This window comes from Lactuca sativa, chromosome 7 (assembly GCF_002870075.4).
Source record: "Lactuca sativa cultivar Salinas chromosome 7, Lsat_Salinas_v11, whole genome shotgun sequence".
Lineage (NCBI taxonomy): Eukaryota > Viridiplantae > Streptophyta > Magnoliopsida > Asterales > Asteraceae > Lactuca > Lactuca sativa.
The window spans coordinates 139,386,927-139,412,422 of record NC_056629.2 but is presented as its reverse complement, the minus strand read 5'-3'; the positions used below and the strand labels follow the sequence as shown (position 1 = coordinate 139,412,422).

The 25,496-nt window shown below is 34.9% G+C and overlaps 1 protein-coding gene across 1 annotated transcript; it reads right to left on the bottom strand.

Moving 5' to 3' along the window:
• Positions 1–423: 423 nt before the first annotated feature.
• On the bottom strand, positions 424–2,501 carry LOC111904895 (probable receptor-like protein kinase At1g11050). Its single transcript, XM_023900604.3, has one exon. It carries the CDS (start codon positions 2,421–2,423, stop codon positions 600–602), a length of 1,824 nt encoding a protein of 607 aa, XP_023756372.1. The 5' UTR covers positions 2,424–2,501; the 3' UTR covers positions 424–599.
• Positions 2,502–25,496: the final 22,995 nt, after the last annotated feature.

Genomic DNA, 25,496 nt, shown 5'->3' with positions numbered 1-25,496 from the left:
ACATAGAGTAGTTAGTCTCAATGAGTTTACACCGTTCGTCATAGTTCTGTTCATCAAGATCACGCATAATAGGTACGCACACTTTGATGTTGGTGATAAAAAAGGGTTTGTCGGTGGCAGTGCATGACCATTTGTGATGCAGGTAATGACAACTAGGATTAGAGACCAATAGAGAAGTTGACAAAGGAAGAAATGAAGGGAAATATCAGAGAGAGAGAGAGAGAGAGAGAGAGAGAGAGAGAGAGAGAGAGAGAGAGAGAGAGAGAGAAGAGAGAGAGAGAGAGAGAGAGAGAGAGAGAGAGAGAGAGAGAGAGAGAGAGAGAGAGAGAGAGAGAGAGAGAGAGAGAGAGAGAGAGAGAGAGAGAGAGAGAGAGAGAGAGAGAGAGAGAGAGAGAGAGAGAGAGAGAGAGAGAGAGAGAGAGAGAGATTATAGCCTTTATACCATGTTACAAAGCGTATTTTCAAATATCAATTCCGATTCTCACTAGGTACATAATATATACACCACATACAAAATACATGGGCAGGGCAAATATATCACAATACAATACAAAGTAGGAGAAATACATCCCAATACAAATACAAAGCAAAACATGGGCCTAAATAGAATACGTGCTAATAGGTCGATCAGGAATAACCGGCACTTCAATATCTCCTTCCAACATCTTTAATGCCTCCATAATTGTAGGCCTAAAAGCAACAGTTGCATGAGCACACAAAATTCCAACAAGCACAAATCTCGCCATATCCCCTGTAGGGTTCATAGTCTCCGAACTCATGGCATCTCCCAACGAATGATCCAAAACCAGCCCGACATCGCCTTCCTTTGTAAGTGACCAAGCCCAGTCAGTAATCAAAAGATGCGAGTCTAAGCAAGACAAATCGAGAGCTTTTCTCCCGCACATAATCTCCAATATCACAATCCCAAAGCTGTAGACATCGCTTTTCTCAGTTAATTGGCCGTAGATGGCATATTCTGGCGCTAAATATCCATGGGTTCCCGCAACTCTAGTGGTCAGATGTGACTGCCCTTCTCTACTTTGCTTGGCTAATCCAAAATCTGCCACTCGAGCTCTCATATTGGCATCTAGAAGTATATTTGTAGGTTTGATGTCTCTATGATAAATAGCAGGCTTCACTCCATAGTGAAGATAAGCTAAACCTTTAGCCACATCCAAGATTATGTTCTTTCTTTGAGACCATGTCAATCGTGGTTGTTCACTCATCGATGAAAACAAATGGTCGTCAAGATTCCCATTCGACATGTATTCATAGACAAGGAATCTTTCACCATCTCTCCTCTCGTAATCCTCATCTTCACCACGAATACAACACCCGATAAGTGGAACAAGATTTCGATGCCTCAAAGTGTTAATGATCTCAACTTCATTACAAAAGTCATCCGTCCCTTCAAACTCTGATTCTATAAGCTGTTTAACAGCAACCACAGATCCATCAGACAAAACACCCTTATAAACAACCCCGAATCCACCTCTACCGATTAAATTGTTTATGGAGAAGTTATTGGTTGCCTTCTCAAGGTCAGAAAGCTTGAACCATGCAGAACCAGTGTTTGGACGTCGTCTTGGCAAACGTGATTCAAATGGATTAGTTCCAGATTCACCGATCTTTTGCTTTCTCTTCTTCCTATCCCACCAAAAGCATAATCCCACCAAACAAGAGATTACTACCATGAAAACAAATCCTCCAACCAATCCATATATCAAAGAGGTCCGACCATTTTTATGGGTTTTAGGTATAATGTTAATATCAAAGTTACAAGTTACAGCAGAATTACTTTCAGGCCCGAACTCATTGAGTATACCAGCACCATAAAGAACAATAAAGTAAAAGCAGTTATTTGAATGAGAAGCGTTACCATCTATCGACACGAGTTCTTTTTGAACTGTTAACGCAGCATAACCACAAGCATCACATGCAGTAAGTTCAGAGAGATCATCTCGACACGAAGAATCAAGAATTGTTTCATTCCCTAACTTTTGGCGCCAATCTTGGAGGGTCTGAATTCCAGCACAGGTATTCAACGAAATGACAAACTGCATAGGATCAAAACAAGAGGGAACGAGATTACTGGGGAGGGAAAGAGAGGTGAGTTTCTTCTGAAAATCTGAGAGGCAAGACGAGGACGTTTTGAGATCAGGGAGATGGAATTGAGAGGTGTCTTTGAGGTGTTGAGCTAAACTGATGCCGAAGACGCTAAGCAGTGTTTGACAACAATTAGTGGAATTGGTGATGGTTTTGCTTGGGTCGCCGGAGGGGCGGCAGTCGGCGGTTGGCCACTGGATTTGGCGGACGTAGTTGAAATCCATGGGACAAGAGGTGGAATCGGTGAGTGTTTGAGACCAAACTAAAGATGAAAAACTGAGAATCGCGAAGACAGACGCAGTTAATAAATGAATCATGTTGGATTGATGGCTTTTGAAATTGACCGATGATAAATATTAACAAAACAGGAGATATATAGAACTAGAAGCAACTTGGAGATGCAAATGCTACTTGTTTTTGATAAATAGAAAATGTCGTTTTATAGACCGTCCAGTTTGCACCTATGAATTAAAAGTTGACTTTTCCATTTGAGCAATTAAATATAGAGTAAATTATATATTTGGTCTCTTATTTTAATTGATGTTTCTTTTTTGGTCCATGAATATTGAAAAATGTTTATTTTACCCTGGTCTTATTTATTTCTTCATCACCTTCTGGTTCAAATACGAAATCCCTTAAAAGCAATGCGAAATCCAAAAGTTGATCTTAAATTTAATACTCAAAACAATAGATGAACTTTTAAAAAAATGACTTTAACTTTGTGGTACATAAATACCTTGGTAGAGTTATTTGTTGTTGTGGACTCTTGATCGATAATGAAATTGGATTCCTTATAAATATAGGTAAGTCTTTGATCTTCATTATCCATCTCTGGTCCTTGGTAAACAAAGGAAATTGGTCCATTAGCAGCCTATCCAAAAATACAAAGTATTAGGGACTGTTTGGTAGAATCTGAATTTCAAGAGGTCTGAATTTTTAAAAATGTCTCAATTTTTAAGATCTGAATTTTTAGCATGCTGTTTGGTTGGAACCTCTTAATTTTTATGTTGAATTACAAAAATAACCATTTTACCATTTTGTATTATTTTTTTCTGAATAATTATAAAAAAAAACATAAACGCCATATAAAATCCAAAATTTACACAAATCAAAATTTCTTATTGTAATGATCTTTTTGAGATATATTTACAAAAATAACATCATGTTTTTATATTCTAAGGATTTCAAAGTTAAAAACAACATATTTGACATCGATTTGTACTCCTTCTCCATCACCTCAAAGTTTCTTTCAAACATTTCAACCTGAAAATCCAAATTCAACGGGAAAACAAATCAGCTCAATGGAAAGTTGTATAATCATTAATGTAAATTGAATGAATGTTCTTTACATAAGTAGGCTTGGGTTGAAACCGAAGCTTTTCAAAAAATCACTTTAAACATATATATAGAATTGCATACAAAATCCATCATCAACTATTGAAAGTATGTTTGCTAGAATATATATTTTTTCAAAATCTGTAATTGTTATAACTTGTATAAACTACTTTCAATTCACACTAAGTTCGTGCATAATTGCTAGATAATGATGCACCATCACTAATATATCAAAGTCCATATGATATGCATCATTATCCCTAGCTCAAAGTTTTACAAAATCCCTTAAATAGCAACATACTTTTCTAACTCAATTTTTTTAACTTCAAAGTTCAAATACATAGTTTCATTCACCAAACATATGTATCTTTGTATTCTATTTCAGATTCTCCAACCAATTGCTTGTTTTCTTTGCCAAATCTACAGTATTAACTAACCAATTTATCATTTTATGTCTTAAGATTGCAAATAATATTCATATTTTCTGGAAACATGATGCTTCTAATAATAGGTTTTTTCAGAAAATATACAAATTCATCGTCAATTTGTGTTTGCATATGAATTATCCCTCAAAATTGAACTACTTGAAATTTATTGAGGTTTGAGGTCAACAACTTCTATCGATAGCTTTGAGGGGAAGAAAATGAAAAAAAATAATAATATGATTTCAACCATTGATTCCTTGTAGAAGAAATATATGATGAAATTAACAAGAAGTTACGGCAAATCATCTGATTTCCTACAACAATACTCAACTTCCAGGAAAAAAGAAAAGAAAGAAAAACATACCATAGTCGACGACTTTGAGGGAGCTAGACGGCTTCACTGCCGGCGAAGACTACGTCTTTTGCGGAGATGGTGGCCGAAGAGGATGTAGGATGGTTGCAATCGGAGATTCAGTGGGAGGGAGCGAATAGACATGCGAACAAGAGAGAGTAGAAGGAAGGTGGTGGGTCTCACACAAGAGGTTTCACCGAGGAATAGAATGGAGGCATATTAGGGCAAAGGGGCAAGAAGATGTTGTCGGCGTTTTGTTTTAGAAGGGTTGGAGGGAAGAGCAACCTATGAGAAATAGATATAGAAGAAGGAGTGGTTGTGGGTAAAAAAGGAATACACATCTTTTTTTTTTCAGACACGACTCCACATCTTAAAGATTAACATGCTTTTAAAAGTAAGAGGCTACCAAACAAGTTGTATCTGAATTTTTAAGAGGTTACCTCTTAATTTTTCAATTAAGAGGTAAACAAACAAGGCATTAGTGTTATTCGTTTGATCTTCATTGCGTACTAAAATTACGTGTTGTAGAGTCTGTGTATTGTAAAAGTCGAAGTGGTTGTTTCTTTTGGGTTTCGCATATTAGTTATTTTACTAAGTCACAGTTTTATGCAAACTGTATTGTAATAGACTTAGTATATTTTTTGTACACTCAGATTTCCTCTAATAGGGGCTGAGGATAGAAGTAGAAAAAACTTTTGAACTCGAGTATTCTTTCTGCTCAAAGCTTTGTAATCAGTCTTCATCAATATAAGATCTGATTAATATTTACTCGTTGTGTTCTTACTTTTCAATCATTCAATCATAATTGCTTTCATAATCTCAATAACAATTCTCTTCAATTGGTATCAGAGCAGGATTCAAACTGCATCGATCTGATTTTCGTGTTAGAATCATTTGCTTTTTGAGTAGTAACTTTACTCAAAATTTCCGCGCATTTTGGTTTTGAAAATCACTTTTGATCTTCAGATTTGAATAGATTCTGCCTTTCAATTGTTTAGTCGAGTGATGGATTAGCAATTTGTGATCATTTCAGTTGATCAATTCACAAATACATCAAGTTTTTCAAGCTTTCTAAAAATTCTTATGTTCATCAATGGCGAACTTCAACATGAATACGATGACTTCTTTCTCTCACTTGCTTGGTTCTTCAACCAAAATTCCGATGTTAATCCCTGAATACTATCATCAGTGGGTTGACAGAATGGAGGATTACTTAAATGGAATTGAGGAAGAACTTTGGAATTGTATCAATGGAACAGTTCAAGCTCCTGCTAATGTTCAATCAATTGGTTCGTCTACTACTTCTACTGATGTTGCTGAACAACAAAACCGTATGAAGAAGAATGAAAAGAGATGCATGAGGGAACTAAGAGGTGCTCTACCTCCTGTGGTTTACAATTACATTCGTAGTTGTAAAACAGCCAAGGAGATCTGGATCACTCTGAAAGAGAAGTATCAAGGTAGCGAAAAGACGAAGATCAACTCTATGAAGCAATGTCTTGTTGAACTGAAGGAATTCAGACAAAAGGATGCTGAAACTCTTGAAAGTTACTATGATCGTCTGAATGAGCTTGTGTATCGCTGAAATAGGTATGGAATCACTAGGTCTCTCATGGAGTTCAATTTAACATTCATCATGGGCCTTCGCAAGGAATGGCGAAGTGTGAGTATGATGATTAAGAATCAACAGAGTTTTGATACAACCAGCTTGAATGATCTCTACAATCAGCTGAAAACACACGAAAGTGAAGTTTCAGAAATGTATGAAGAATCAAAACAAAGTATAGGAGGACCTTTGGCTCTTGTTTCAAAGGTATCAGAAGTCGAAATTAATGAAACAGATGGTTCAGACAATGAAGGCTTCTTAATGAACTCTGGTGATGAAGCTGTGGCATTCTACTCAAACAACAGAGTTAAGAAATTTTTCAAAAAGCCTTTTAATCCAAAAGGAAAGGCAAATGATGCAAAGAGTGGAGTCACAAAAGCTGGAGGAGAGGAGAAGAAGAAAATGGAAAATCTTGATGAAAAGCAAAAAAAATGCTAAAGATGTAAAGAAACTAGGGATGAGCTTTGGAACCGGACCGGTTCGGAACCGGAACCGGTTTTCGTATATTATAAGAACCGGGAACCGGACCGCCGGTTCTAGCGCCGGTTCCGGTTCCGGTCCCGGTTTTTCGGTTATTTTCCAAAGTAGAACCGGTTGAAATACTATAGATTATATGCTATCTTCTGGAGCTTGTAAATGATTCAATATTTAACCAAATTATGACTTTTTACATTCTAAATTGAAGTACAAACACTAAATTACATGATGAAAAAAGAATCAAGTAATTCCGACTTCATATGAGTGAGTTATGCGCATTTTAAAAGCGGAGACAGATTACAAAAAAATAAAAAAATGCTGAAACAGAAAAAATCCAGCATTGATATGTTGTCTTCCGGGGTCTATAACTGATTCAATATCTAACAAAAATATGTGTTTTTATAGTCTAAAATGAACTACAAACATCAAATTACATGCTGGAAAAAAAAATTAAGTGATTTCGACGTCATACGAATGAGTTATACACATTTAAAAAATGGGACATATTAAAAAAAACAAAAAAATAATGTTGAAATAAAAAAACGCAACATCGATATGCTTTCTTTCGAGGCATGTGTCTGATTCAATATCTAACCAAAACATATGTTTGTACCGTCAAAAATGAATTACAAACTCCAAAATACATGTTGGAAAAAAAAATCAAATAATTTCGACTTCATATGAGCGAGTTATGCGCATTTTAAAAAATGAAAAAAAATGTCAAACCGGTTCCGGTTCTTAGAACCGGGACCGGTTTTCATAAAAATGGAGAACCGGTAACCGGACCTATTACCGGTTCCGGTTCGGTTCCGGCGGTTCTAATGCTCATCCCTAAAAGAAACTGAAAGGTGATTCTGGAATCTATTGTCACTACTGCAATGGTGCGAATTAGTTCGCAGCTGATTGCATGTTACGAAAGAAAGAGGAGAAAAAGAACAAAGTGAAAGATGAAGCATACTATTTGGAAAAGATTGAAGAGTTGCTTGCAAAGACAAAAGGAATGTCACTAGTTGCGAAGGGTGAGTCTGATGAGGAAGAGAGTAGAACATATCAGATCTGGTCTTCAGGATCTGATGATGAAGAAATGAGGCATCCAACTCATGGAGCTATGTTCGCAAGCTTTGAAGAAAATTACGAAGAGGATGTTTCAGGTCGGTGCTTCGTATCCAAATCAACAGACAAATCACCAATGACCACCAAGGTACGTGCTGTTCTTGAATCTTTTAATATTCCTTTATCTGCTTATGATGCTGAAATTACTTCTTTTGATAATATTGTTGCTTATTTTGATTATGTTATTGTGTCTGCTAGTACTGAAGCTCAAAATTTAAATATGCAACTAGTTGAAACACGAAGAGAGTTAGAAATAAAACGAAGCAGAGTAGACAAACTTGAACTACAAATCAAAAATGTAAATTGTGATAGGGACAATCTTGGAAATGAAGTTAGGTTGTTGCTAGCACAAAGAAATATATACTGTAACTCTGATAAGCGTTTGTATGCAAAATTAACTGCTTTACATCATTCATCTGACATTAGCAAAGAACAACATAGGAAACTTTTACCTTTTCTTGAATATGATCGTGAAAAAGTTGATGTTGTGTCTTATGATTGTGAAAATACAATTGCTCAATTTGACAAAATACTTGATGATAGATTCGCATATGGTATTGTCAAAATTGATGAATTTTTGAATGCTGATGAGTTGGTTAGTATTGTCAATGAAAGTTTGACAAAGAATGAACAAGTGAAAATCTTAAAGAAAACCGAAACCTCAACGCTTGATTCTCAACTCAATTATGTTGATGTCGATGACAATTCAGATAATGTGAGTGAAATCAGTGAGATTGAAGAGGAAGAAGAGGTTGATTGTTCTCAATTGTCAATCATTAATATCACATCTAAGATCAAAGGTAAAGAAATTATAGTTGATTCGATAGTCAAAGATGAAATTGAAAAACCCTCTACTTCGCAACATTGTAATTTTGATAATGTGGAAGTTGAAAGCTGGAAGTCTGATGACACTGATGAAAACAAAGAAGATGTGAAGGATTCACATCAAATACCTCCACGAGTTGTGGTTGATCAGGTGTTTGGAGATACAAAAGAATTAGACAAAATTCTAAGTGACAAAGGTGCACATTATTTGGAAACTAACACTGTGGTTTATCCAAAATTTATATGCACTGATAACACCATTTTTCCAAATCAAAATTTTGTCACTACTGGGAATGCTGAGAAAATTAACCCTGAATTGAACAAAATGGTTGAAAAAGATAATCAAAGGTCAACTACTGAAGGTTTCTTCGCAAATCAAAACACAGTAGAAAACAATTTAACTCAAAATTGTTATGTTTTTCAAAGACAAAAATCATCACAAAAATGGGTGGTTAAAGGTGAAAAAGCAAACAAAGTTTTTGAAAAATTTGAAAAACCAAAGGTTGAAGTGAAATTAAATTCTCATGAATTCAAATTGATGGTTGGAAATTATTCAACAGAAAATAATGTTCCAAAAAGAAAAGCAAGAAAAGCAATCTTTTGGCAAGTTATGTCCAATGATAAATCAAAAGTTGAAAAAGAACAAATTTCAAAGTCAAAATCATTAAAATTTCAAAGCATAAATAAACAAAAGGATACAAGTTTTCATAAACCAATAAATTCTATTGACAAAATTCCAATGAAAAATAATGATAAACTTGTTTGCAAATATGACAACAATCGAAAATTTGAGAGTTCGCAAAAATTTGTGAAAAATCAAAAGTTTCATAATGTTGGCAAATTCACGAATAATTCGTCATCTTTGAATGTCACAACTCAAACAAAAATGAACTTTTCACCTAAACAACCAAATTTTCCAAATCCTTCAGTCTCAAAACCGACCAAAGTTCCGTATACAAAAGGAAAATCTGATGTATGTATGATCAATCGTTGGCTTGAAGGGAAAGGAAGACAATATCAAAATGGGAAGTTTTCAGAGCAACAAATAAAGAATGCATTTGACAAGTTTGCAAATAACTCTTCCACTGGTAGTTCATCATCTTATAATTCGCAAGTTGCGATACAAAAATGGAAACCAGTTATCAAAGTTGCGAATGTTGTGAAAGATGAGATGAAACTCAATGAAAATCCAAAACTGTTGAACAACTATATTTCATTATCTCGATCTGATGATGTTGATATAATTGATAGTGTCACAGACAAAGTGAAAATATGGTGTTTAAATTCAGAGCATTTGTTCAAAAATACTAATGGAGGACCCAATAAGTCTTGGGTTCATAAATTTTTTCAACAAATGCAGGTGATGTGTGACGAGCAATATGATGCGAAATGGTATATTGATAGTGGTTGCTCTCGTCACATGACTGGAAGAAAGGAAAACTTGCGAGATTATCGAAGCTTGGAAAATGCAGGAGTAGTCAAATTCGGAAATAATCACAAATGTCAAGTGAAAGGCTATGGGAAAGTCACAAATGGACAATTCACTGTTAACATGGTTGCTTATATTGAAGGTCTTCAACATAACTTGATTAGTGTTTCGCACCTTGTTGTGGGTACTGGAAATCAAGTTATGTTTAATGAAGAAGGAAGTATCATTTCAAATGCGAAGACAAATGAAGTACTTCTCAAATCCAAAAGATATGGTGATATGTTTACACTGGACATCAAACCAATCGTGGGCAAACCTGCTGTGTGTTTACTATCAAAGGCATCTAATGATGTCTGCTGGCTTTGGCATAGAAGATTGTCACATTTGAATTTTCGCAATATTAACAAACTTGTCACTGAAGATTTAGTTCGAGGTTTACCTATACTAAAATTTGACAATGATTCTCTGTGTGCAGCTTGAGAACAAGGAAAACAACATAGAAAAGGTCATCCGATTGTGATAGATTCAAAAATTGTAGAACCATTGGAACTTCTTCACATTGACTTATGTGGACCGTCGACTATTGCTACAATCAATAAAAAGTGGTACATTTTAGTTATTGTTGATGATTTTTCTCGATTCACATGGGTATTTTTTCTCAGGTTAAAATCTGAAGTTGCTTAGACGATGATTGATTTTATCAAAAAGATTGAGATTAGCCTTAAAAAGAGTGTTCGTAGAGTTAAAAGTGATAATGGTTTTGAGTTTAAAAATCAAATACTGGACTCTTTTCTCATGGACAAAGGCATTTCGCATAATTTCTCTTCACCATATACTCCACAACAGAATGGTGTTGTTGAAAGAAGAAATCGATCTTTATGCGAAGCAGCCAGAACCATGTTGACATATGCGAACTTACCTCAATATCTTTGGGCTGAAGCAGTATCAACTGCTTGTTTTACTCAGAATCGGTCATTCATTCATCATAGATTCAATGTCACTCCATATGAAATACTCAACAATCGAAAAGATAATTTGACCAAGTTCCAAGCTAAAGCTGATGAAGGCATATTTTTAGGATTTTCGCAAAATTCAGTTGCATACAGGGTGCTAAACAAACGAACAAGAAAAGTTGAAGAAACTTTCAACTTAACTTTCGATGATTACTATCTTAAACAAAAGGATAGTAAATTTGAAAATAAATCAATTCTTGTTGATTCAGATACTCAAATTGATAATTCTGAAATAAATGATTTTGATTATGACTTAATTTTCCGAATTCCTGACAGGGCAATTGATGCGGAAACTAATGCTCCTGATAATCAAACATCAGAATCCTCAAAACATACTGATGATTCAACAATCACTACAAGTTCAATATCTTGCGAAAGTGTGCCTAAAGTTCATATGGAGGGGGAGCATACGATTAACAATGAACACAAACAGCAAACTTTCGAGGGGGAGAATGAAAATATGAATCATCAAGTTGAGGGGGAGCATTCGCAATCTCAACAAAATCATCAAGTTGAGGGGGAGCATTCGCAAATTCAACAGGATCATCATTTTGAGGGGGGGGGCATCAAGATGAACATTATGTTGAGGAGCAGCATGATACAACAGAGACAATTAATCTTGAGGAGAATGATGAATTTCATGAATTAAATGATAATTTTTCTGTTGCAGGATCTGAGAATGAAGATGTGTACGAAGATGCACCATTGGAATTTAATCCTAATTTTCCACCACTTGAGAAATGGACAAAGAATCATCCCAAAGAACAGGTAATCGGGAATCCACAAGATGGTGTGTTGACAAGAGCTCAAATTCGTGCGAAAAATGAGGTACTGAATGCGAACCAAGAACTGTGTATGTTTAATGTCTTTATTTCGAAAATAGAGCCAAAGACAGTAAAGGATACTATGGAACACTCAGATTGGGTTGTTGCTATGCAATCTGAACTGGCTGAATTTGAACGAAACAAGGTTTGGAGATTAATTCCTAAACCTTCTGATGTTTCAATTGTCGGATTAAAGTGGATTTTTAAAAATAAAGCCGACAAAGATGGCAATATTATTCGAAATAAAGCTAGACTAGTTGTTAAAGGTTATTCGCAACAAGAAGGAACAGACTATGAAGAAACATTTACTCCTGTTGCAAGACTCGAAGCAGTTCGCATATTTTTAGGTTATGCAGCTCACAAAGACTTTGATGTTTTTCAAATGGATGTTAAGTGTGCATTCTTAAATGGAGAACTTGAAGAAACAGTCTATGTTGAACAACCACCGGGATTTATAAATGATGAACATCCTAATCATGTCTACATTCTAGACAAAGCAGTGTATGGGTTAAAACAAGTACCAAGAGCCTGGTACGCAACACATACAAATTTCTTGAAACAATCTAAATTTAAACAAGGATCAGTTGACCCCACTTTGTTTCGCAAGAAAGTTGGGGATCATCTTATGATTGTTCAAATTTATGTTGACGATATTATTTTTGGCTCAACTGACCCAACATTGTCAATTGAATTTGAAAATCTAATGAAGAGTCAATTTGAAATGAATATGATGGGAAAAATTAATAATTTTCTTGGATTGAATATAAGACAGAATAGGGAAGGAATTTTAATCAATCAAGAAAACTACACGAAGAACTTGCTTGAGAAGTTTGGAATGACCAACAGCACGAAACTGAGAGTACCAATGGCAGTGGGAACAAGACTAACTCCTTCGTTAGATGCTCCTTCTGTTGATTTAACACTTTATCGAAGCATGATAGGGTCTTTATTGTACTTAACTGCAAGTAGACCTGATATTATGTTTTCGGTATATAATTGTGCTAGATATCAAGCTAATCCCAGAGAACCTCATTTGACTGCAGTGAAAAATATTTTTCGCTATCTTAAGGGGACAGTTTGGTTAGGACTTTGGTATCCTTCGAAATCGGGATTTTTCATTCAATCTTATTCAGATTCTGATCTAGTAGGATGGACTTTGGATAGAAAAAGTACATGTGGTGGATGTCAACTGTTGGATGGGAAGTTGGTGAGTTGGCAATCGAAGAAGCAAACTTGTGTTGCTATATCAACTGCTGAGGCTGAATATATTGCAGCTGCTGCTTGCACTTCGAAAATTATTTGGATTCAGAGTCAACTTCGTGATTATGCTATCAATATGAAAAAGATTCCTTTGTATTGTGATTCTCAAAGTGCAATTCGCATTTGTCATAATCCAGTACAGCACTCAAAGACAAAACACATAGCTCTTCGATATCATTTTATCAAAGATCATGTGGAAGATGGGAATATTGAAATTCATTTTGTTAAAACCACTGGAAAAACATGCTGATATTTTTACTAAACCTCTTGATGAAAAATCGTTTGTAAGAATTTTAGCAGGTTTGGGGATGATTGATGTGAATTCAGTTTCAAAATCAATAATTCAAGGATGAAAGGTCCGTTCAGAAGCTCTGAGTCGGAATTGTTCAGAAGTTACTGTTCATTCAGAGGCTTCGCATCCACATTTCTTCGCATTCGCACACATGACAACTAAGGTTAGGTTTACGGTTCATTTTGTGTTTTTAAATTAAAAAAAAAAAACTTGAAAAATCAAAAATATTTTCTTTTTGATTCATTTTCATTTTTGAAAAATCAAAATTCCAAAAAGATTTTATTTTGTTATGTTTTTATTTTTGAAAAATTTAAAAATCACAAAAAAAAAAAAATTGTTCTTTAAGTATTGTGTGTTGTTGAGTTTAGTCCAGGGCTTAATGCGAAGAGGTCATGCTTATATGTTTCTATGGGAAGGTATCAATTCTTTCAAATTTGTACTAGTTAGGATGTCCCTAGAAGCATGCTGCAGCATGTTGACTCAAGCCTCATATGACTCTATGTGTGAGAAAAGAAAGCCTTAATGAAATTATCACATGAAAATTTCTTCCCAATAAGGCTTGTATTCGCATAAGTCAAAAGAGCTACCTTACTCTTCTTATATGAGTTAAGAGTTTTCTATTTGGTCCACAAATAACAGAGGTACATTTGATCTTATAACCAATCTTTTTCATCACAAAATTCTTCACACAAATCACACACAAAGACGTATGTCCGAGAGGTCTCTGATCAAACCCATCGAGACTTAGATATACAAAAATTCTGTGTTTATGATCTAAGATCATGAGTCCGTGATGAAAGTGAAACCCAAACATCCTAAACTTTGAGGAATTGATGGGGAACATTGTTCCAGATATTAACGAAACTTTTGTTTCAGTACCAAAATTTCGAAACTCCAAATCATATTCAATTCGCATGCGTGGTCTTGATCAAACATTCGCAACCCACGATGTTTGTTACCCAACAAGATCCAGTACAACAATTTTTATGAATATGATATCTGTTTGAGTTTCATTCGCAAATCCTAGTCATGATAAATATTTTCAAAAGCCAACTTGTCACTGACTACACTGGTCAGACAAGTAATTTCAGTTACAATTTCTCACTTTATGTTAAGGTTGATATGTAATGAAATTTGAAACCAACCCAAAAATATCTTTCAAAAGAAGCCCTTTGATACTTATCAAAAAGTATTCGATTGTAATTCATGGGAACATACACAAGCTGTTGATCATCTCTCTTGATGCTTAACGAAGCAACCTTTGCCTAGGGTTTAACTGCCTTCGTGTCAAATTGAATTTTTGACATCACAGAATTCCAAATTTTTTTTGTTGTTTCTTATCTTATTTCTTTGGAACACTGAACTCACGAAATCCTTGAGGTTCTGAGTAATACCAACTCAGGCTGATGATTTCGCAAATCTGGCATATGACTTCACTTTATATCCCAAAAATGAAAGAGCCTTGCCTCCATGCGAAGGGTTCTAACGGTTCCAATTCTATAACGGGAAAATTGACAGGCTGTGTACACGAGATGGTTGGTATTCTGTCCGGGTTTCTAGGAGACGTGACAGCTACTTTTTGCAGCATGGCTACCTTTTTGCTGTCATGGTCCGATTATCAAGGTGCCACATCGGATAACATTAAATGCATCTCACTTTAATTTCAAATCGATTCGGGTTACCTATAAAAGGGGTTTCAAGATCATTGTATACGGTTACGCGAACAAACATACTCACTCCTAAATTTCTTCATCTTCTTCATATTCATCTTGTTCAAACCCTAAAAATGGCCGGAACTCAATCCAACACTGATGAAGTTCTCTCACAATCACTCATGAAAATTCAAAGCACCAACTATCAAGTCGATCCGAATGTCTCTTCTTACCCAGAAGGACTGAAGATGTTAATAGTTGCACTCAAAAGATCTCCACTGTCCACCGCCATGTTCAGTTCTTTCTCAGTTCCGATGACATGGTTTTCATTGGCAGCATCATCGGCTTCCTACAACTATGCCACTGACGTGATTACATTCAACCTGATGAACAATAAAAGGGTTCGACTTACGAAGAAAATGTTCATTGAGTTCTTGAACATTCCTAACAACCCTCCATTTTTCAAACCCATCAATTCCCAAATCATCTTTATGTTCAATGAGATGGGTCATCAGCCAGCACTTGAGAAGATCAGTGATTTCCGAAAATCTGGATTACCCTGTATGTGGAAGTTTCTATTTGGAATTTTTTTCAGATGTTTGACAGGAAGAACAGTAGGTCTTGACAGGGGACGTATGGAAGTTTATGCGATGGTGATGGGTTAATATTACGATATCAGTGTGGATTACGGAACTCAGTTGTGGAAGGAGTTTGTAAAAAGTTTGGAAAACACGAATTCGGAAAAAGGAATCTCGTGTGCAAGATATTGGAGCCTTATTCTTGAAAAGGCATATGAAAAAGAAGGAATTCAAGTCCCAGAGGGTGCTGAGGTTGCAGAATTCTTGTTGTATCAATTTCCGAAGGTGGTGGAAGACAATGAAAATATCTTTACACACGTTGCTCGCATTCCGGATGCGATGCTTCGTAAGGTATCATCCATTCCCAAAGTGTTGGTAAGGTACATGAAGACGGTGGATCCAGCTGTGCAGACTGGGATCCTATTGGAAGTCACTGCCAAGACCTCAAAGAAGGAGAAGACCATTAAGAAGGATGAAAAAGTTCAATCTTCAAAACAAACTCAAGAAGAAGAGGTTCAGATAGAGGAGACGTCTTCAAAATCGAAGAAGGAAACTATACCCTCAAAATCTGGGGTACTGAAGAAGATTCGCAAATCCTCTCCTATTCGCAAGACAGAAGTCATCAGTAAGGGGGTAACGTTTAGAAGTGTTCCAGCTCCTGTTTCTCTAGGGTCAAAAAGAAAAAGAGCTCAGGATGTTGCAAAACAGATGCAACAAACACTTCTGAAGAAGCGAAAGTTGATCATTCGCAACGAGTCTTCTGATGAAGAGATTTTACCAGAGACTCCACCTATTTGTACATCGGTAACTGTTTCTCTTCCACTCATTTCAATAACACCTACTTCGCAAATTTCTACCACAACCCCACTATCCATTCCACTTGAAATAGTCACTACCAAATCAGTTTCTGAAGAGGTACCTATTTTTGATATGGTTGTCAATGTATCTGATATGGGGGCACCTATCACAAGTGTTGAAACCACTCTGCCCATTAGCCTATCTACCTCATCCATTTTTGACCATCCTCTACAACATCCATTCACAACCTTATTTCCATCACAATCACCCGAAACTCCTCAACCTTCGCAACCCATGTCCGATGATGAAACCGAAGGAGGAGGGTTTGGAGGAATATTTGAGGATTTACATTTTGATTCAGAGGAGGAGGAGATACCTGATCATATGCTTATGACAGGAAAGCAATTCAAAATCCTGAATCAAAAGTTGAATGCCATTATTCAGTCACAAGCTGATTCTGGTACAACGTCATCTATATCAGGATTGGAGGTTGAAGCTATGATCAAAGCTGCTGAAAAGAGAATACTTGATAAAGTTGATCACTCAGATGAGAATAATGAGCTTCGCATTCAAGCTCAAGCGAGTTCACTTAATGGTGCTGTTAAGGAATTGAAGATTGTTGGAAAAGAACGTCACGTTCTTTTTGTGCAGGATGTAAAGAAGATTAGGGAGGATGTCAACTTTAAAGTTGAGGAATTAAAGAAAGAACTTGCGAAGGAACTTCAAGATATTACTTCTCAAAATTTGGAAGTACATAAGAGGGTTGATGTGATTGCAACAGCCCTGAACAAAGTTATCAATGATTTTCAGTTTCCTGCTCCGATTCTTGAAGCCAATCAGAAAGAAAACAAGGAGAAATTTGATCAGTTGATTCAGTTGAAGACTGAGTTGAAAACTTTGGTTTCGCAACCTACATCTCAGACCATTCTCACTCCTGAATTCTTGTCTCTCAAAGTCAATAGTTTGGAACAAGCAATTCAGAAGGCACTTGCTCCTATTGCGAATTTTACCTCTTTACTACCAAAGAATGCCCCACCTACTTTCACAGGGGTGCAAGGGGGAGAGAAGAATACAAGTAAAGAGGATGATGCGAAGACTGTAGGGAAAGTGATAGTGATATCCACTCAGCTCAAAACTACTCTTCCAATATTCACTATGCCGATTTCCTCAACAATAATGACCACAAGACCAATAGCCAAAGGAATATATATTGGGTCAAAAAAAGGAAGTTCTAGTACGAAACCTCCAACTAATGATGTGGGAAAAGGGAAAGGGATTATGTATGAAAAGTTGATGGAGGAGAAGAAAGCTGAAGCAGAGGCTGAAATAGAAAGGCTGAGGCAAGTTCAGAGCATAATGAGGCAAAGGGCAAGTGATCCTCCCACAATGAATAAAGGAGATCCTGCGAAGCTTTATTCTTATGAAACTATAGACTCGAAAGTGGTGGGGAGAGAGATGTACGAATTTGAGAAAAATCCAAAGAGGAGCTACGACATTGCGAATTCGGACAAATGCCAGTTGGATTTTCCGATTAATGAAATGCTATTCATAACAGCTCAATACACGATAAGTGAGAAGTTTGATAATGTTGATGACTACATACACATGAAAATCAGATTTCATGCTGTATTGGGAAAGAATCCAGATGAAGTATGGTCCTTGATGAAGATTAAAAAGGTGTTGACGATTAAGAAGGATTCGATGTTTGAAGACATGCTTCAGAACTTTCGATATTTTGTCATTCGAGCTGATAACAAACAATATGACTTTACGATAACTGACTTCCTTCTGATGAACTACAATGATCTTATCCAAGTAGCTCTTATTTTGAAACACATGCAAGATCACAAGCTCAAAGGATCTGAAACTGAAGTGTTTAGAATTGGTTTCGCACATGTCAAGACTTTTATTGATAACTACTTTGACTGTTTTGCATTAACCGATGAAGAACTCGCAACGAACTGGGAAGGGAAGTGAATGTCCCCTGGGAAGATACCTTGACCCAGTCAACATTATCTAAGTATGTTGTTGGTGAAATATGCCTGAAACCTTTTGGCATGGTATTTTCAGGGAGAGATACAAAGGGGAAGCCCAAGAAATTTTTGTTCAAGGTCTCAGAAATTGAAAGATATACTTCTTCGCAATATACGAATTTTATTGTTCGTATGAATAACTGCAAGAAGAATAACGAAGGAGACAAGAGGGAGCTTAAGAAGGTGATTACTTGGTATGGTGAAGTGCGAAAGACAATTCACTCAGCTGTTCAAAGGCTTATGGACTGAATAGCTTCGACTGTTTACAAATGGGGAGATTGTAAAGTCTGTGTATTGTAAAAGTCGAAGTGGTTGTTTCTATTGGGTTTCGCATATTAGTTATTTTACTAAGTCACGGTTTTATGCGAAGTGTATTGTAATAGGCTTAGTATATTTTTTGTACACTCAGATTTCCTATAAATAGGGGTTGAGGATAGAAGTAGAAAAAACTTTTGAACTCGAGTATTCTTTCTGCTTAAAGCTTTGTAATCAGTCTTCATCAATATAAGATCTGATTAATATTTACTCGTTGTGTTCTTACTTTTCAATCATTCAATCATAATTGATTTCATAATCTCAATAACAATTCTCTTCACGTGTGGTTCTTGATCGATAGAAAAGATGGGATCATTTCATTTATATTCAAATTATTTCACGACCTTTAAATTCTAACAATGGTTACAAAAGATGGAGGTGAGGTTCGAAACCCATAAAAGCCACAATTCCCCATGAATGCAAATAACCATCTGAAAATTGCTATAATATATTGGGTGTTATAAAATAAGATCAACTAACAAGATAAATTATCAAGTAAAGAAAGACATGAGAGTGGATATAACTTTTATTCCAATACTTGTGATGTAATCATCAAATCTTTACAATATATGGGGTGTTATAAAATAAGACATGAGAGTGGAGAGAACTTTTATTCCAATACTAGTGATGTAATCATCAAAACTTTACAATACATAACACTCACTATTTATACTAGGCAAAAAAGATGAAAGGTAATGTATGTTATGAATTCTCATTATAATGGTGCATAACTATACTCATAAAACTCATAATAATGTTTGTTATAATGCTCACTAATTAAGGAGGGTGACGGGGGAATATGGGGAATCCAATAGTCATTCACTAAATAATAATTCATAACACTCCCCCTTGAATGATGATTCCTTAATAGGTAAAACGTCATAGGAAAACCCTTTATTAAGGAAAAAGAGTACATGATTAATAATAGATATTTGGAACAATTACCTCATTAAAAACCTTGCTAAGAAAATCTAGTAGGAAAAACATAGCTAAGGAAAAGAGTACAATATGTTTCCAACTCCCCGTGATCACCACATCAATTGATTTCCTTAAAGCACCGCATGCCAATGTTTCATACCATCTTTTCAAATTTGGATGTAAGAAGTGCTTTAGTGAACAAATTTGCCATGTTGTTACTTGATTAAATTTTCTAGATGTTAATGCCATGCTCCTTTTGAAGATCATGAGTGGAAAAGAACTTTAGTTATATATGTTTGGTTCTGTCTTCTTTGATAAAACCTTCATTGAATTAGGTTATACAAGTCGTATTATCTTCATATAGTATGGTTGGAACATCCCTGTTAGAAGTTAGACTATAATTCTTACAAATGTGTTGAGTTCACTTTCTTAACCAAATACACTCATGACTTGCCTTATGAATTGCTATATTCTCTGCATGGTTAGAATAAGCAACAAATAAAGTCTGTTTAACATAATGTCAAGAAATTTTCTTACCTCCATAATTGAATAAATAACCTGTTTGAGTTTGAGCTTTGTGTGGATCAGATAAATATCCAATATCTACATAACTAATTAATTTCGCATTTAATGAATTTGATTAGTATAAATTCATATCCATTGTACCTCGAAGATACCAAAAAATGTGTTTGACTCCATCATAGTGTCTTCTTGTTGGATAAGAACTATATATTGCTAATAAGTTTACGAAAAAAGATATATCAGGTCTTTTATTAATAGTAAGATATATTAGTGCACCAATAGCACTAAGATGTGGTTCTTCGGGAACAAGAAGATTTTCATGTTTTTTATGAGGCTAAAATTGGTCCTTTTTGGCATCTAAGTGTCTTTCCACCTTCGGGTTACTCATGGATGTGATTTATTCATATAAAACCTTTTAAGCACCATTTCTAGATATTAATGTATAAAAACTCCATTTTGTGTGCTCAATTTGAATAACCAAACATAATTTCATCTTACGAAGATCATTCATTTCAAAATTTTCTTTTAAAAAAGTAGTGACATTTGCTAATTCTCTAGGAGTTCTAATTATGTTCAAATCATCGACAATAACATTAATTATGACAAATTCTTATCCAGATCTTTTTAAGAATACACATGGGCTTAACGGATCATTTTTATAACACCCTTTCAACAAAAATCTACTTAAACAATTGGACAACATATAATCAAATGGTTTTAATCTATAGAAAGATTTATTACATTTTACTAGATATACTTCTCGAAAATTAGAAGTTTGTGCTTCTGGCACCTTAAACCCTTTTGGGATTTTCATTTAAATATCATTCTCATGTGAACCATATAAATAGGTGGTAACTACATCCATTAGACTCATCTCCAGTTTTTCATGTGTTGTCAGACATATTAGATAACAGAATGTAATTGCATTAGCCATAGGAGAGTATGTTTCTTCATAATTCATTTCGGGCCTTTGGGTAATTCCTTGTGCAACAAGTCTTGCTTTATATCTCACAACTTCATTTTTCTCGTTTCTTTTGCACACAAATACCCATTTGTGTCCCACTAATCTTACTCTATTTGGTGTACGGACTACAAGTCCAAAAACTTTTCGTTGAGTAAGAGATATAAACTCTTTATTTATTTCATCTTTCCATTTTGGCCAATATTTTATATTCCTACATTTTTCAATAGATGTAGGTTCAAGATCCTCATTTTCTTTATAACCACGTGCGGAACATGATATGAAAAATTATCGTCGACGTCTGTCTTATTTTGGTTTCATCTTATTCATGTCATGACATAATTTATTTAGACCTCTTCATTTTCATAATTTTTCAGGTACCTTAGTTTCTTTTGTTATGTCATTGGGCTCTTCTAGAGCTTCATCAATCTTTTCAAGAGATTTGGTTTTCTCTTTTGGACCATCAATTGTATTTGCTCCATTTCATTTTCGAGGATTTTTATCCTTGGAACCGGATGATCTTCCATGCTTCAGGTGTGCCTAAGATTCATTTGCAGTTGTATTTTTTTTTTCTTTCTGGGATATCAAATCTACTTGGATCATTTATAGTTGGTACATGAGACTTTGTTACTCACTTAGGGTCAGTAAATACATCTTGAAATTGATATGCTACATTTTGTAAATGAATTATCTTTTTGAAGTTCACATTGACTTGAATGAGGATCTAAAAATGAGAGTGATAATTCATTGCAAGAGATTTTATTTTCCAATTTCTTTATTTCTCCCTCTAATTTTGGAAAAACAGATTCTCAAAATGACAATCGTCAAATCTAGCTGTAAATAAATCTCTAGTTAATGGTTCTAAATAATTTAATATATATGGAGATTCATATCTAACATAAATTTCCATTCTTCTTTGAGGACCTATTTTTGTTCGGTGAGGTGGAGAAATGGGTACATAAATTTTACATCCAAACTTCCTTAGATGGGAAATATTTGCTTCATGACCGCAAACCAGTTGAATAGGGGAGAACTTATAATAACTTGTTGGCATGATACATATAAGTGATGTTGCATGTAAATTGCATGCCCTTATGTTGATTAGGAATTTTAGAATGCATTAGTAATGGTTTTGCAATTAATTAAAGACGTTGATTAAGGACTAAGCTAAACCATTTTGTGTATGAACATTTGCAACAAGATATTCAATATTTATCCCAATTAACATGCAATAGTCATTAAGAGCTTATGATTTAAATTCAACAACATTGTCAAGTTGAATTTTCTTAATTGGGTAACTGGGAAAATGTGTCCTTAGGCGGATATTTGTGCAAGTAATCTTGAAAATGCGAGATTACGACTAGACAATAAGCACACCTATGACCATCTAGTTGATGCATTGGTTAAAATCATAAAATATCTAAATTGTCCACATGGTAGATAAATTGGTCCATATATATCCCCTTGAACTCTTTCTAAGAAACTAGGACTTTCATACACAACTTTATTTAGTGATGGATGAGAAATTAATTTTCCTTGAGAGCATGCAACACAAGACAATTCATTAGTTTGAAAAATCTTCTGGTTTTTCAAGGAATGGCCACTTGAACTTTCAATTATTTTGCGCCTCATAATTGATCCGGGATGGCCCAATCGGTCATGCCAAACTTTGAAGTTATTATCATACATTTTATTTTCAATAGCATGAGATTCGATCATTCTAATATTTATATAATACAACCCGGAGGACAATATGGGTAATTTTTCCAAAAAACTTTTCTTTCCTGATGTCATTTTGTAATATTAAGATACTATTTATCACCATCATTAGTTCATTCAACATGATATCCGTTGGACCAAATATCCATAAAACTTTATAAACTTATTGGTGATTTTGATGAAAATAATGCGTCACCAATTGTAATTATTGTCTCTTGTGGTAATACTATATTCGTTCTCTTGGAGCCTTCAATCATTTTTACATTACCCGTTATTGTATTAACATTTTCTTCTCTAATTGATAAATATGTAAAATAGTTTTCATTATTAAAAATGTTATATATTCTTGCACTGTCTGCAAGACATATCTTCCTCATTTCTTTTGTGAATATCCATATATATAAATAAATAAAACATAAGTAACATTCAACTTAGAGAAATAAAGTCATATTTTATTTCTTTGAGAAGATTGTGATGGCATCATTTCTCATGATATGAATATTACATAAAAACATAATAAATGATATGAAACAAAAATACACATTATTCTTCCATCACCATTCATAGCACCACTTGTCCTTTTTGGGTAGACAAGAAAATCTACAACATCCAAATGTTTCATTTATGGTCGATCTCGTGAAAATCATTTTGAATAATTTTTTTTTTGATATTTTATTTTTCTTTATATTTTAGAGAAGCTTTATAAAGATCAACAAAATGCTTTGGTAAGTAGCATGTACAAGACCAATGACCGGTCTGTAACGCCCGTGTTTCTGGGCTTGCCATTTTTAGCAATGTAATAGTCTAGGTTATCCTTTGTAACCCAAATTTGAAATAATAAGAACGTATTATTTGAGTATTATGTGTTTCGTGCTAAATTGCTTAATTATGTGATATGATTAATTAAGAATAAAATGAGAGTCAAAATTTAAGTGTAAAATAAACTTGATATCTTTGGATAATGTTGTAGTAGTCGAAACAAGGTTTCTGAATATATATATATATATATATATATATATATATATATATATATATATATATATGTATGTATATATATATATATATATATATATATATATATATATATATATATATATATATATATATATATATATATATATATATATATATATATATAGAACGCCCAAATCTGACTTCGTATGAGGAAGTTATGATTTTGTGAAGTTTCGACTTGGTTGTATGCAGCCCGAATACTCAATTTGAGATGGAGCGGTTTTTAGCCGAAACAATCTAAACGAGAATCGAAGATCTCGTTGTTAGTAGCGAAACGATGAAAAGTAGGCGAGAACAGACGTCAGAAGAAGAAGTTATGAATTTATAACCAAGTTTTTTTGTCCCAGCCTACTAAAAATAAATAATAAAAATAAAGTCAAAATTAGCCGATGGATTCTAAACGAAAGTTGTAGAGCGTAGTCTTACCTACGTGTGGATATAAAGAACGTCGAAAACAGAGTTCGTATGAGGGAGATACGAATTTTTTAAGTTTATTAAATATTTAATAATTAAATTTTAATTCTAAATCTTGGTATTATCCGAAGAGGAGTCAGCGGACTCATCCGAAGTATGCCCAGCGTACAGCGAAGCGTGACGACCCAGCACTCGAGTACCTCCGATGACGCAGGCAATGACGATTGGGCATTATGCCCAGCGTACCAAAGGAGTACGCCCAGCGTAATTCGAGGGTCCAACCTCCTATAAAAGCGGATGCGAAGGCAGCCTCTTCCTTTTCTCTCATATTTGCCTCGTTTTGCGTGCCGTTTATACCCCGAAGCCCCGGTAATATTCCCGAGCCCCGAAGCAAGATCCGAAGCCCCGAGAATCTCGAAGAGCGTTATTCCCGAGCCGAAGCCCTGCCCGCGAGGACCCCGGTTTTTGAGAAGATCTTCCAGATCTACGAAGAAAAACTACTTCTGCAAGCCGTAGTGCTGCCCGATCATCTTCTGATCAAGTGAGTGTGTAGTCATTTTCTTCCAACGCAATATTATGAAGTATTTTATATAAAATACGTGCTACGTGTATATATTTTGTTGTTATATGTGTGAATGTATATTCACTTTCTTTTATCTCATAGATCTGATTTATTCTCTATGAAATACATGTTATGTGTGTGTGCCTCATCTGTTATGTGGAATATGTATTGATTAAAGCATGCTATACAGGTTTTTTAAACTATGTATAAAAATGTATATTTTTGTCTACTAATATGTTGGGTAGAACATGGGTAGATAGTTGGTGTGTAATAAACAGATGAGAGGCCTCGGTGTTGTTGGTGTTATTCTAGTCATTCAGTAGAGTATGGATGACGACCACAGACTATTCTAGACAATCCTGTGGAACACTAGCAGGCTCATAACCTGTAGGTGTTGTGAACGACGTGTTCACCGGTGTACTCTAGCCCCCTCATGGTTGCCTTTAGGATATTTATTGCTAAGGAAGCCCCTTTGCAGTAATGTCCATCCCGATGAAAAATCCTAGATTAGGTCCCTTATAATAGATGTTGTTTTAGGGACATAAAGTGAGGATAACGGGAATGGGTAATCGGGTTTATTGTTGATTGTTAAATTAAATATTCATTGTGGGTTGAAAACCCTATATGCTCACCAGGCTCCCAAGCCTGACCCACTCATCTTATTTGTATTATAGGAAGTGGCGCAAGAGCTTAAGATGGACGAATCATCAAGTTGTTTTGTTTACAAGTTTGTATATGTATATATTGTTGAAGGACTTGTAATGTTATAGTTTATGCTTTATGATCTGTATCGGAACATGACATCCCGACTTTTGATTATGAAATGAAATCATATTTCTTTGTGAAATGTTTTGATAAATATCTATTTTATCATGTTTTGTTTTTGGGAACAAATTCCGCATCTCTTTTAAAATTAAAAGGATTTACTCTGAAAATGTTTAAAAAGCATAAAG